Below are 13,712 nucleotides of genomic sequence, written 5' to 3'. Positions count from 1 at the left end.
GTCTGGAAGGCCAACAAGGAGAGGCAGACAGTCACGAGCCAATAAAAGAGGGCAAGCAGCCTCTGTGACTAGAGGCAACAGTGCTGGTCATGGACACGGTGCATCCTCATCAGCACGTGGCCGTGGGACATGCTCGTCCTGTTTTTCAGCAGCTGGCTGCGTTGCGCCGCAAGATGCCGAAGACTTGGTAGAGTGGATGACCAAGCCATCCTCATCCTCCTCTTCCTCTCTCACCCAGGCTCAGGGTACTTTATCTGGCAAAGCAGCTGCCAACGCGGCCTCTTCCCTTGGCTCAATGGCATCAGTCACTCCTTCGCTAGCCCCACATGTCCTCCTGAGGAGTCCCCCGAACTGTTTGACCACACTGTTGGGTACATGCTCTAAGAGAATGCCCAGCGTTTTGAAGGCTCTGATGATGGTACCCAGCTAGAGGAAGGCAGTAACGTGAGCCCAGAGAGAGGGGGTGGCCAAGAAGGCCAGCAATCTGGCAGTCATGTTCCCCCAGCTGCAGCATACTGCCAGGTTTGCTCCAGTGATGAGGAGGGAGGGGATGATGAGGTCACTGACTCCTGGTGGGTGTCTGAAAGGAGAGAGGAGGAGGCACATCTCCAATGAGGGAAGATGCCCTCCAGGGGCCAGCTTAGGGGCAGCACACTCACTGCATCACACCGCAGAGCTCCACATGTGCAGGGCGCTGCTATCTCTGCAGGTTATTCCAAATTTTCTTTGGTATGGGCCTTTTTTGAGACTAGTGCATCAGATTGCTACACTGCTATTTGCAACATATGTCTAAAGCGTATATCGCGTGGCCAAAATATCAGCCATTTGGGCACCACATGCTTGACCAGACATATGTCGACCTGCCATGCAGTTCGTTGGCAAAGCATACCTAAAAGACCCACACCAAAGAACAAAGCGGACCTCTCCTAGCTCCTCATCAGCTGGGATCTCCAACCCCACTATACCTTCAGTCATCTCTGAAACCTGCACTGAGAGGAATGAAGGTTTAGATTTAGGTGTGTCATAGCCAAGTACTTGCGGGCAATCTGCTATCGGTACACCAACGTCAGATTGTACCAGGCAAAATTCCCTGCCCCAGCTGCTGCACCACTGAAAGAAGTTCACTCCCAGCCATTCACATGCCCAGCAGTTGAATGCTAGCTTGGCTGAATTGCTAGCACTTCAACTGTTGCCTTTTCAGTTGGTAGACTCTGCCCCCTTCCGTGAGTTTGTGGAATGTGCAGTTCCTCAATAGCAGGTTCCCAAACGCCACTTTTTTGCACGGAAGGCGATTCCGGCTCTCGGAAAGCAATGTCTTGGTCTCGCTGGACAGGGCAGTCAGCGGTAAGGTGCATATTGCCGCTGACTCATGGTCCAGCAGGCATGGACAGGAACATTGCCTATCTTTCACGGCACATTGGGTGACTCTGCTGGCAGCTGGGAAGGATGCAGGACAAGGTGCAGTAGTGTTGGAGGTTGTTCCGCCACCACACCTCCAAAATGCTACTACTGGTGATTCTGACACACCTCTCTTCTCCACCCCTCCTCTTCTTCCTCCATGGCCTCTTCCTGTGCTTTGTCCTCAGAACCAGCGGTGCGCCGTAGGCATTTAAGGGGCTACACAAGTATGCAGGCAAAAAGATGCCATGCGTGCTTGCGCTGGTGTGCTTGGGGGACAGGAGCCACACTGGGGCAGAGATTCTGTCAGCTCTGCAGGGGCAGGCTGAGAGACAACTGACCCATGTGCCCTGTTTGGCTCACATCCTTAACTTGGTGGTGCAGCGGTTCTTTGGCAGGTACCCGGGCTTACAGGATGTCCTGAGGCAGGCCAGGAAAGTCTGTGTGCATTTCTGCTGGTCATATAATGCCAGTGCTCGGCTGGCTGACCTCCAAAAGGAATTTAACCTGCCCAAGAACCGCCTAATCTGTGACATGCCCACCAGGTGGAACTCAATGTTGGCCATGCTGCAGCAGCTGCACATGCAGCAGAGGGCCATCAATGAGTACCTGTGCGACTATGGCACCAGGACAGGGTCAGGGGAGCTTGGTATTTTTTCCCCATGCCAGTGGGCCATGATCAGGGATGCATGCACTGTCCTGTCACCATTTGAGGAGGCCACGATGATGGTGAGCAGTGACAATGCATGCATCGGTGACACTGTCCCTCTTGTCCACCTGTTGGAGCACACGCCTGTTGGAGCACACGCTGCGTGGAATAATGGACAGGGGACTTGAGGCAGAACAGAGGCAGGAAGAGGAGGACTTCCTTACCTCTCAAGGCCCCCTTTATCCAGACAGTGTTCCTGCTGGCCTGCCGATCACACAGAAAGAGGAGGATTGTGTCAGCATGGAGGTGGAGCCTAGCACTCAGCATCAGCAGCAGTCTTTAAGGGATCATTTACAGTCCCAAGAAACCCATGGACTTGTAAGTGGCTGGGAGGAAGTGGCTGCAGACAATGTCGTCCTTAGTGACCCAGAGGACTCCAGTCTGAATGCCTCAGCTAACCTACACTGCATGGTCTCCCTAATCCTGCAAAGCCTGCGGAAGGATCCTTGTATTCGTCGGATCAAGGAGAGGGATCATTACTGGCTGGCAACCCTCCTTGATCCATGTTACAAAGGTAAGGTTGAGGACCTTATCTTGCCATCGCAGAGGGAGCAGAGGATGAAGCATCTTCAGGAGGCCTTGCAGAAAGGTCCATGCAACACATTCCCAGAGGCTGGGAGGTTACAAATCCTGGTCCTGGATAACGTGTTGCTGAGGCTGCGGTCAGTCACAGAAGGAGCAGTGGAGAAGATTGCTGTCTGACCGATGCGTTCAGACAATTTTTTAGTCCGCAGCCCAAAGGTATGATAGGTTCCAGCAACCATCGCCAGCGTCTGATTTACATGATGCAGGAATACCTAGGGGCAAGATCAGACTTGGACACCTTTCCCACCGAAAATCCTCTGGGTTACTGGGTCTTGAGGATTGATCACTGGCCAGAGCTTGCACAGTATGCAATTGAGCTACTGGCCTGTCCTGCATCCAGCATTCTTTCGGAACGCACATTCAATGCTGCTGGAGGCTTTGTAACCAATCACAGGGTGCGCCTGTCCACCGACTCGTAACTTCATAAAAATGAATCAGTCTTGGATCACCACCAGCTACCAAGCACCCGATGCTGATGTAACCGAATAATTTTTTTTGAAACGTCAGATCCATTCAAGACTGCCTATGCTGATGCTGAGTGACTATCCTGTTATGTTGAGTGACTATCTTCTTCCTCCTCAATAATTATGCTGATAACTTGTAAGAACATTTTTGGTTCTGGGCGCCGCCACCAGTGGCTAAGGCCCAATTTTTCAGCCCCTGTTTAACAGGGGCGTGTAATTACAATTTTTGATGCAATATTTTGCAGGAGGGTTCCTTGCTGCGCTCAACTACAATGTCTGTGGTGTTGTGGCACCAGTGCCTAAGGCCCAATTTTTCAGCCCCTGTTTAACAGGGGTGTGTAATTACAATTTTTGATGCAATACTTTGCAGCATGGCTCATTCCTGTGCTCCAACTAGAGTATCTGTGAGAGGTTACAGTTTCGTGGCATCAGCACCAGTGCCTAAGGCCCAATTTTTCAGCCCCTGTTTAACAGGGGCGTGTAATTAGAATTTTTGATGCAATACTTTGCAGCAGGGCTTATTCCTGCTCTCAAACTAGAATTTCTGTGAGGTGTTGTGGCACCGGTGCCTAAGGCCCAATTTTTCTGCCCCTGTTCAACAAGGACCTGTAATTACAATTCTTGATCTAATATTTCACAGCAGGGCCCATTCCTGCGCCCACCAAGAGTAACTGAGGGCTTACAGTGTTGTGGCAACACCACCACCAAAGGCCCAATTTTTCTGCCCCTGTTCAACAGGGGCATGTAATTACAATTCTTGATATATTATTTCACAGCAGGGCCCATTCCAGCGCCCACCAAGAGTAACTGTGAGGACTTAGTGTTGTGGCGCCAGCACCACCACCACCAAGGGCCCAATTTTTCTACCGCTGTCAACAATGGAATGTAATTACAATTCTTGATATAATAGTTCACTGCAGGGCATTCCAGCGCCCACCAAGAATAACTGTGAGGGCTTACAGTGTTGTGGCAACACCAACACCTTAGACCCAAATTTCTGCAGAGCATATAGGGCAGGCCCCTACTTTCAAACATCCAACTTACAAACGTCTCCTACTTGCAAACGGAAGGAGACAACAGCAAGTGAGATGAAATATACCCCTAGGAAGGGAAATTCTCTCCTTTAAGAGTTGATATGGGAAAAACAGGTCTCCTCTCCACTGATGCTTTATCACCAATCCTTGTTTCACTAAAACCCCACATTTTCAAAAAACATTTGTCATTGGGACAGAAAGTGAGGTGAAATCTTCTGAAGAGGGGCACAGACCGCAAAACAAATGTTACTGGGGTGATAACCCTTCGCTATGTTTTCCAAAAAGCTTAAAAATAGATTTTTTGACTTGAGCTACACTTTAAAAATCCACCAGTTCAAAAGTACAGATTCTACTTAAGAACAAACCTACACAGTCCCTGTCTTGTTTGTACCGCCTTTATACTTCTGTTCTGAGTATATAGGGTCTGGGGGCCCCACACCTTTCCTTTTTTTAATTTGAGCGTGGGGTTCCCCTTAATATCCATACAAGACCCAAAGGGCCTGGTAATGGACTGGGGGGTACCCATGCGGTTTGTCTCACTGATTTTCATCCATATTGCCAGGATCAGACATTACATTAAAGCTGCAAGCAGTTTTAAATGACTTTTATTCCTTTAAAAATGTAATTTTGTGCAGGGACTGTTCTAAGCACGGGAAACACGTGCCACTTTACAGGCATACTATAGACACCCCCAGGTACGATATTTAAACACTTTAAGCATCATTAAAATCACTGCTGCCAAAAAAAATTGACGTTTTTAAAACTTTCTTTTGCATTGATATATGTACCCTGGGGCAGGACCCAGGTCCCCAAACCCTTTTTAGGACAATCATTTGCATATTAGCCTTTAAAATTAGCACGTTTGATTTTGAACGTTCGAGTCCCATAGAGTTTAACGGGGTTGTAAAGTTCGTGCAAATTTTCGGTCTGGTGTGAACCAAATCGGGGGGTGTTTGGCTCATCCCTATTGGCCACTGATATACTGCACTGATGAAACTGCATTAATGAGGCTGCACTGTTTGGCACTTATGAAGTTGCACTGATATGCTGCACTTATAGGCACTGATAACCTGCACTGTTGAGGCGGCACTGATATGCTGCCCTGGTGGACACTGATAGGCTGCACAGCTTGGCACTAATGAGGATGCACTTATGGGCACTGATAGGCTGCTCTGATATTCTGCGCTGATGGAGCTTCATTGATATGTTCTGATGAGGCTGCACTAATGGGCACTGATAAGCTGCTCTGATATTCTGCACTGATAGGGATCTGATGAGGCTGCACTGATAAGCAGTGGACACCATCCACTGCTTTACTGACACCGTCTTCTGCGCTACTGACACTGCCCTCTGGTCTACTGACACTGCCAAATATCTGTATGAGGGGTTTTCACCATCCATGCAAAGTATATTTTTTTTTGTTTTGTGTTCAGTTTGATGTGTATTATATGTGACGTTGCATATCACAGAGACCGGTATTGTGGCAAAATTGAAGTGGATTTACCATAAACTAGAAGGTTCCACCATTATTAAGTTATTGATTAGTAAGTTAGCACTTTACTCTTTTGTTTTTATCTCATGCCGACATTGGAGAATGCACTTTAATTAGGGGCGGGGCATTCATATAAAATGGGCGTGATTCTACAACAGGGATCTCAAACTGGCAGCCCTCCATGCCTCTGCCCATGGGAGTCGTGCTTGCAACGGTCAGCCTTGCAATGTCTCATGGGACTTGTAGTTTTGCAATAGTTGGAGGGCCAGTTTGAGACCCCGGCTCTACAAAAAACATTTCGAAAACCTATTGTACAATAATATTTTATAATACTGTATCCACAGGAAGATTTATCATGTGGTGGATTGATTTTCAGAGAGAAATAGGAAGGAGGGAGCACCCAAAATGCCACATCCGTAATGTATCAAGGGAAAACAAAGAAGGTACCAAATAGATATCAACAGATCGGACTTTTAAGGCATGAAAGCAAATAGGAAAGTAGAAAAAAATATTTATTTTATTTAAAAAAACAATATCATAACAGTGTTCAAAACAATATAAAAATCATATGAAACGATATAATTTGTACATTGAGCCCTTGTGCGTCGCATCTACGTGTTTCACCGTAAAGGCTTCCTCAGGACTGGGAAAAAGGTTCACAGACATAGCAAGAGAGAACAACAACAAATCTCACTATCTGAAATGACAAAGCATATGATGGAGAAAAAAAAAAAGTGAAAATACCTTCAAAGGAGCTGCGCCTCAAATACAAAATGTCATAGCAACCAGGACAGATCCAAATATATGGATTTTCCGAGAGATGTTGATTGGTGGATGGGAGGCAATATATCACACCATGCACCACGGCACAAGGGGGGGGGTGACGAGAGACAGAGGATGAAAAACAGACAGTAAAGAGGGGGCAGTAGAATGAAGAGGGGAAAGAGGGAGTGATGGGGTGCAGGTAGCTGAAGAGGGGGATAAGGAGTAGAAGGGGACAGGGAAAAAGGCAGAAGAAAAGGGAAAATGGAAGGTGAAGAGGTAGATGGGAAGGTGATGAGGGGGGTGGGGTGGCTATAAGAGGGAAAAGATAATGAAGAGGGGGACAGGGAGCAGAAGAGGGGGATGGGGAGGTGATAAGGGGGAAGAGGGAGTAAGCAGGAAAATGGGGTGAAGATTAGGAAGGGGGTGTGAAGAGACTGGCAGGGTAATAAAGAGTGGGTAAGAGGGGTAAACTGGGGGGGTGGATAGGAGGGAGAAGAAAATGGCAGTTCAGTGGAGAGGGCAAAGGCAGGGTGATGAGGGGAGTGGGGTGGTGAAGAGGAGGGGCAGGGGAGTTATGTGGGGGAAGGGATGGTGAAGAGGAATGCTGGTCAATGAATGGGATTAAGATGGTGAGGCGGACATGGGGGGATCAATAGGGTACATTGGGTTATTGGCTCCTAGGAGTGGACAGCTGGCACTGATATCACATGCTCAGTACAGATAGGAAGTTGAAAGAAGTTCCCCAGCTAGGTGGTGGGACATAAAAAAGGCTACCCCTCCCCCTTCCACCAGGACACCAAAAAGCACCCCCAATCCCCCTTCTTCCACCACACAGGGCCCCTGATGACTCTCATACAACACCCACACACAGGGGCCCCTGATGACTCTCATACAACCCCCACACACAGGGGCCCCTGATGACTCTCATACAACCTACAGTGGTGTAGTGATTAGCACTCTCGCCTAGCAGTAAAAAAGGTCACTGGTTCGAATCCCAACCACGACACTACCTGCCTGGAGTTTTGTGGGTTTCCTCTGGGTACTCTGGCTTCCTCCCACACTCCGGGGACATGCTGGTAGGTTAATTGGCTTCTGTCTAAAAAAATTGGCCCTAGTATATGAATGGGGACCTAGGATTGTGGGCTCCTTGAGGGTAGGGACCGATGTGAGTGTGCAATGTACAGTGATAGGGACAATTGTAGACACTCACTCAGGTTGAACTGGATGGACTGGTGTCTTTATTCAACCTACTAACTATATATAACCCCCACACACAGGGCTCCTGATGACTCTCATACAACCCCCCACACACACAGGGCCCCTGCTGACTCTCATACAACCCCCACACACAGGGGCCCCTGGTGACTCTCATACATCCCCCACACACAGGGGCCCCCGATGACTCTTATACAACCCCCACACACAGGGGCCCCCGATGACTCTCATACAACCTCCACACACAGGGGCCCCTGGTGACTCTCATACATCCCTCACACACAGGGGCCCCCGATGACTCTTATACAACCCCCACACACAGGGGCCCTTGATGACTCTCATACAAACCCCACACATAGAGCCCTCCACTCCCCTCCTCCGGGATACACAGTCCATACACACCGTGTTCTGTCCTCATTACATGTTTCCCTGTGTGTAACTCCACATGTAGCTACTCTCTCCTATTCTCCAATAAGACAGACTCAATGGAATCTTGAAGCTTTATTTACCAAACAGGGCGGGTGAAACTATTAGGGAAAAAACAAATGAGAAATCCATACAATGTATGAAACATACAACACACAATGAAATAACGAGGCTGCAGATGGCAGTAAGTCCATGCTCACTAGCGCTGCTGCCTGTAGGAGATGTAAGTTCAGTCCACAACATGTGCTTCAGGGATGATGGCTGCTTTCCTTTCCCTCAGTTCTTATGCCTTGTACACACGGTCGGAAATTCTGACGGAAAAGGTCCGATCGGATTATATTGTCGGAAAATCCGATCGTGTGTGGGCTCTAGCAGGATCTCAAATTTTCCGACAAAGAAATCCGGTCGGACAAAGTGCCATGCATGCTCAGTTCAAATTACGAGACCAAAGCTTTTGGCCACTAGCGTCAACATAGTCCCGTCGTAACGAACGAACGTCATCACGTTCCGAACGATCAGATTTTCCAACCGCGTGTATGCAACACCAGTTTAGTATAAAATCCGTGTGAAAAAAAATCAGACGGATTTTGTTGTCAGAATGTCGAACCATGTGTACAAGGCATTACAGTGGAGTCTGAGCTCCCAGGATGCACCGGTTTCCCTTAACAGAACAAGGGATGATGGGACCTTTTATTGAAGCTGAACAGTTTGTGTAAAACAGTCAATTTCTTCCGGGCTTCATCTAGTGGTCAAATGTAATATTGAAATCAGGACAATTTAATAAATGTCCCTGCTGGAGGAAGAACATTCCCCACCTGGTATCAGCAGATAACACTGGGGTCCTCAGAAGAAAATAACGATCAGATCAGAGACTGATTTGAGGAACACCTTTGCCTCTTTTGTTCTGCAAACTTTATCTCTGACCTTTCTGATTCCCCCATCCTCACTTGAAAGAGTTTTGGTGACAAGGCCATTGTGACGAAGAAATGGTGAAGTTTTGACGAGCACTGTCAGTGGGAACTGATCTCCCATTTAGGATACAGTCACTCTGGCTGGTATAAAGGTTCATATTGCACGGGGAAGATGAAGTCTTCAGACTGCTGCACTTCCACTGCTAAACTAATCCTTTGACAGAGGTGCTTTTACAGTCATAGTCATTTGTACATGTGGCATTTAAAAATATAATCTCTCTATGGTTGAGGTGAGTATTCGCTCGAATGAGTGACTTCCAGGCCGAGAATCTGTCAAATCTGTGGGATTTAAACTGACTGAAGGGTGGAGATCTTAGGGTGGATTTCACCATCTGAGTCTGGATCTACTAGCTCAATTGTATCACTATGGGGATCGATCTTTTCTGTGCTGTACAAGAATGCAGGTCCTATAAACCATGTTGTGTCCTTAAAGTGGTCCTAAAGGCTCAAGGTTTTCTGTGCATGAAGATAAAAAACCTTCTGTGTGCGGCAGCCCCCCCCCCCCCCCCGCCCCAGTACTTACCCATCATGAACCAGCGATGTGCTGGTCCGGGGGCTTTCCCTCCTCATTGGCTAAGACATTGTCACTCACAGCCTGCAAGCCAATGAGGCTAGAGAGGGGGCAGGACCAAGCTTCAGCTGTGTGTGTGTGTGAATGGACACACAGAGCAGCATCTTGCTCCTGAGCCTGCTTGGATGCTCCCATGATGTACAGGAAGATAGGACATCAATGCGTGACAATTCCCTCACTCAGGACAGGAATACGGCTTCTCCCCTGTGTGAGATCTCCGATGTGTAAAAAGATTGCACTTCTGTGAAAAACATTTTCCGCACTCAGGACAGGAATACGGCTTCTCTCCTGTGTGAGATCTCTGATGTGTGTAAAGATTGGACTTCAGTGAAAAACATTTCCCACACTCAGGACAGGAATAAGGCTTTTCACCCGTGTGACATCTCTGATGTTTGACAAGTTCTGATTTTTTAATAAAACATTTCCCGCACTCAGGACAGGAACGCGGCTTCTCCCCTGTGTGTGATCTTATATGCACATTAAGTTTGGATTTAGAAGGGAAACCCTTCCCGCACTCGGTACAGGAAAAGCTCTTCTCTGTAGGAAGGACGGCACCGTCCCTCACAGTCTGAGGTTCCTCAGGATAAGAGGAATACGATGGTCCATCTACACTGTGTGGTGCCGGATGGACATTTGAGGTAGTCGGGTTTTCTCCTGGACTATACTGTGTGATGTCCTCATCTTCTACTTTACAGCCTGGAGACAAAGTGAGACAATCCTCTGAGGTTTTCCTCATCTCCCGTCCATCTACTAAAATAGAAATACAAAGATTATTACTAGACATGAGCTGATTGGTTCCCCTAAACCAGGACTCCGCCCACATCAGGCAGCTTTGTCTCTGAGGATCTTACAATTCCCCCCTCAAGGTAACTAGTAAATGGGTCCTCTGATCTCCTACCAGATCATTTCTTTATTCATGGACCTTAGTCAGAGAGTGAGGAAACAACGAGAACTGTCTTTTATAGGAGTGACAGTGATGAGGGGATTATAGGACGAGTGTCCCCTCCCCCTCTATCACTCATTGTCATCTTCCCAACACAAGAAGTCCTGCACTTCCTTATTTAGTCCATGATTTAGTCATGAATAACAGCGGGGCTGAGCCCCACCAGAGGTCAGAGCGTGAGGATGGGGGGAGAACAACCAAGATGAAGACTGGACTGATCCTGAAGACCCCCATCATTGGGTTATTGACTCCTCCCTCATTATCACTTTCCGTTTAAGGGTCCAAAGTTTGAGAATGTTATCACATTATTATCAACATGTAAAAGTCTGTGCTCCAATCACATCATCCAATATTAAATGTCCAGCTGGCAGAAGATGGGAGTAACAAAAGAGAATACATATTATGTGTATATAAGGAGTGGGTAGAGGTGAGAGAGCAGAAGTCAGGACTATGTAATGTACAACATATTGTATAAGATACAACAGATGGGACTATATAGTATCAGAATGATGTAATGTACAAAATAGAGTATATAGTGCAGGGGTCAGGAGTATGTTATGTACAACATAGAGTATATAGTGCAGGGATCAGGAGTATATAATGTACAATATAAATTATACAGTGTAAGGGTCAGGACTCATAATATTGGTATTCAGTAATCAGTGGAAGATGAAATGATTACATGAGACAAGTTGCAGAGGTCCCACACCGCTGCCTCCCATCTCCTGAGACTGCACTCAGTGACTTGTGTCTGAGATTATACAGACATATCCCTCCACCCGGCACAGCCAGCAAATAACATAACAAGTAGCTGTGGGAGAATTGTTCTGTCAGAAATCTTACTAGACCCGGACATGGGGCAAAAGACTCAAGGTCCATTCTCCATGTGCTTCTCCAAGTCTAGTTACACCTATGGAGAAAATGAACATTTTGCTTCCAGCTGATCCCCAGAATCTCCATAAATCCAGTCTAGATACATAAATTGTGTCGGCAGCACAGAGAAGGAAGATTATCGGAGAGAAATACTGGAATACAGGACGGGGAACACAGCTCAGGAAAGTGACCAGGGGATTACAGGCTGATATCACCCAGCCCCCGCCCTACTCTGGACCAATCAGTGAGCAGTATGGGTGGAGGAATGGATTTAGTGTTAATGACCCACCTGTGCTGATCTCTGTAGGAGTGTCCTCCTCTATAAATGTCCCCGTTATTCCATCCTCCTCCATAGACTGCTGATCATCCCTCACATACCTCTCTTCTTCTTCTGATTTCACCTCAAATTCTATATCGATTGGATCTCCACTCTAAACCAAGAAAATAATAGAAGGAATTATCTGTAAAATATAACCTGTAATATTGTGACATCACATTAAAAAAAAAAAAAAAAAAAATCAAAAAAAAAAATCACCTCAACGAGTCCATGTTCTAGATGCAACCCCAACCTTGTAACAGTGGGGGATGGTGTGATCTTCCTGTGTGGAATCCCGGGAATACAGAGGATGGAGACATCTCTCTGGTGGGTTCCTGGTATTAGGTGGCTCAATCATGTCCTTGTGTCCTTATAAAAACTCCTCCATTACCCATACTCCACTTTATACTTTTCTTTAAGATCAATATTATCATCCCTGAAGTTTCCATTCTGAATATAATTGAAGGAGTGCCCCCTCTCTCCAGCCACTCCCTATATGACTAATGGATAGATTCACACATAGCATGAATCTGTCCACATCCACCGCTGCCACCCCCTATTCAGGCATCCGGCGCCTTTCCAGAACTGGGCGCTTGAATTACAGTGGCAGGGGTGTATTTAGGCTCTAATAGGCTTAAAAAAAATTGGACTCGTGGCTCAGAGCATTGCGCTAAGAGCCCACGCAGGTGTTACAACAGCAAATGAATATTCACTGTTGTAACACTGATCCTCAATCCGGCTCAGACCGGGTCTCAGCAGGTCTGAGACCCGTTTTCTGATTGGCCAATAAGAGAACACTGCCGATTGGTCGCCCGTGGAGAGCAGGGGAAGGAGGGAAAGGAGGGAAGCCAGAATGGAGGAAACTGAGGGAGAGCCGTCGCTGCTGCTGAAAGAGAGCCGAAGCGCTGATAACATGGAGTCAATGCACCAGACCCACCCGCCGGCCAACGGGGGGGTGTTACTGTTTGCAGCCCCCCACAAAGAAAATAACCAACCGGCCTCCACTGCATAGTACAATATTAAGTGGTAGCTTCTTCCCAACAAAGTGGAAGGGAGGTTTGGGGGGGGGGGGGGGGAGGCTATAATGGACTTTATTGGTACCATACAAAAACTTGGGTTGACAATCTCAGTATAAGAAAATTTTAGTTTTATTAAAAAAAAAAAATTATTAAAATACATAGCTTTAAAACAGACTAAGACGAAAACAATAGCTCTATACGGTCACAGAAATACTATTATACCATCTGTGTATTAATTGCTTGACATGTTTCGATGACAAGAAAACCACTTCTTCGGGAGCTTTATTGTACACATATACATAATTTTATAGAGCAATTACCACTTTCAAACTATAGATCAATTAGGGAAAAAAATATATATATATATATTAATCAATGTCTCATACAATCAAATTATTCATTAGAATGGGCCATCTTTCCCAGAACGTGATCACGTACATGACCCAAAAGGAGGAGGTCTATCCCGGCAGGCATGGGTGCCCCACACACAGAAAACACAGATATGATGTCTAATCAAAAAGAGAATAAGGACTGACAGTGATAGCCATAAAGTGACTAAAATAGTAAATAAAAAAAAAAAAAGCAGGGGAGCAACATCTTTCCAGCTGTCTGTCCCGCACTCAGTACGAATCATCCGGGCACCTCACTACCACTCGGCTCCTGTCCTGTTTCCGTACAGTTTGGACTTATTTTGTCATATTTCAATTTTTAGCGCAACTTTTTCTGTTTCACCGTATGCTTTCCTGTGCCTCATTATTTTGAAGGTGAGCTTTGGAAATCTATCAGATCCATCTGATTATTATAACTATCATTATATGGTTTCCTGTTATCTCTAGACAAGTTTTGAAAAACCTTTGGAACAACTTTACACATTTCTTTCCTTACATCCAATCCTAGAGGTATTTTGCGGGTTTATTGATTGCATGAGGTA

At 46.6% G+C, this 13,712-nt stretch overlaps 2 protein-coding genes across 2 annotated transcripts in view; both read right to left on the bottom strand.

The window, feature by feature from the left end:
- LOC143986898 (uncharacterized) overlaps window positions 1–13,712 on the bottom strand; it is a 1,277,526-nt gene that overhangs the window by 1,162,003 nt on the left and 101,811 nt on the right. The gene's annotated exons all lie outside the window — the stretch shown is intronic.
- On the bottom strand, window positions 9,561–12,158 carry LOC143989824 (uncharacterized). The gene is made up of 3 exons (XM_077490101.1): window positions 12,016–12,158; window positions 11,736–11,877; window positions 9,561–10,380 (listed from the first exon to the last, which is right to left on the bottom strand). The coding sequence occupies exons 1-3, from the start codon at window positions 12,118–12,120 to the stop codon at window positions 9,806–9,808; spliced, it is 822 nt and encodes a 273-aa protein (XP_077346227.1). The 5' UTR covers window positions 12,121–12,158; the 3' UTR covers window positions 9,561–9,805.

The sequence above is a fragment of the Lithobates pipiens genome, unplaced genomic scaffold (assembly GCF_037356315.1).
Source record: "Lithobates pipiens isolate NorthernLeopardFrog02 unplaced genomic scaffold, aLitPip1_a1.2 Scaffold_18, whole genome shotgun sequence".
In the NCBI taxonomy this organism is placed as follows: domain Eukaryota; kingdom Metazoa; phylum Chordata; class Amphibia; order Anura; family Ranidae; genus Lithobates; species Lithobates pipiens.
Note: the sequence above shows the minus strand (reverse complement) of the source record. Positions and strands in the feature narration are given on the sequence as shown.

Excerpts from the sequence above, each read along its gene's own strand:
- LOC143989824 (XM_077490101.1), bottom strand. The coding sequence starts at position 12,120 with ATGATTGAGCCACCTAATACCAGGAACCCACCAGAGAGATGTCTCCAT. Across the intron at positions 11,878-12,015 it reads CCATCCCCCACTGTTACAAG|AGTGGAGATCCAATCGATAT; the intron begins GTTGGGGTTGCA and ends TTCTTGGTTTAG. Across the intron at positions 10,381-11,735 it reads TCCTACAGAGATCAGCACAG|TAGATGGACGGGAGATGAGG; the intron begins GTGGGTCATTAA and ends TTTCTATTTTAG.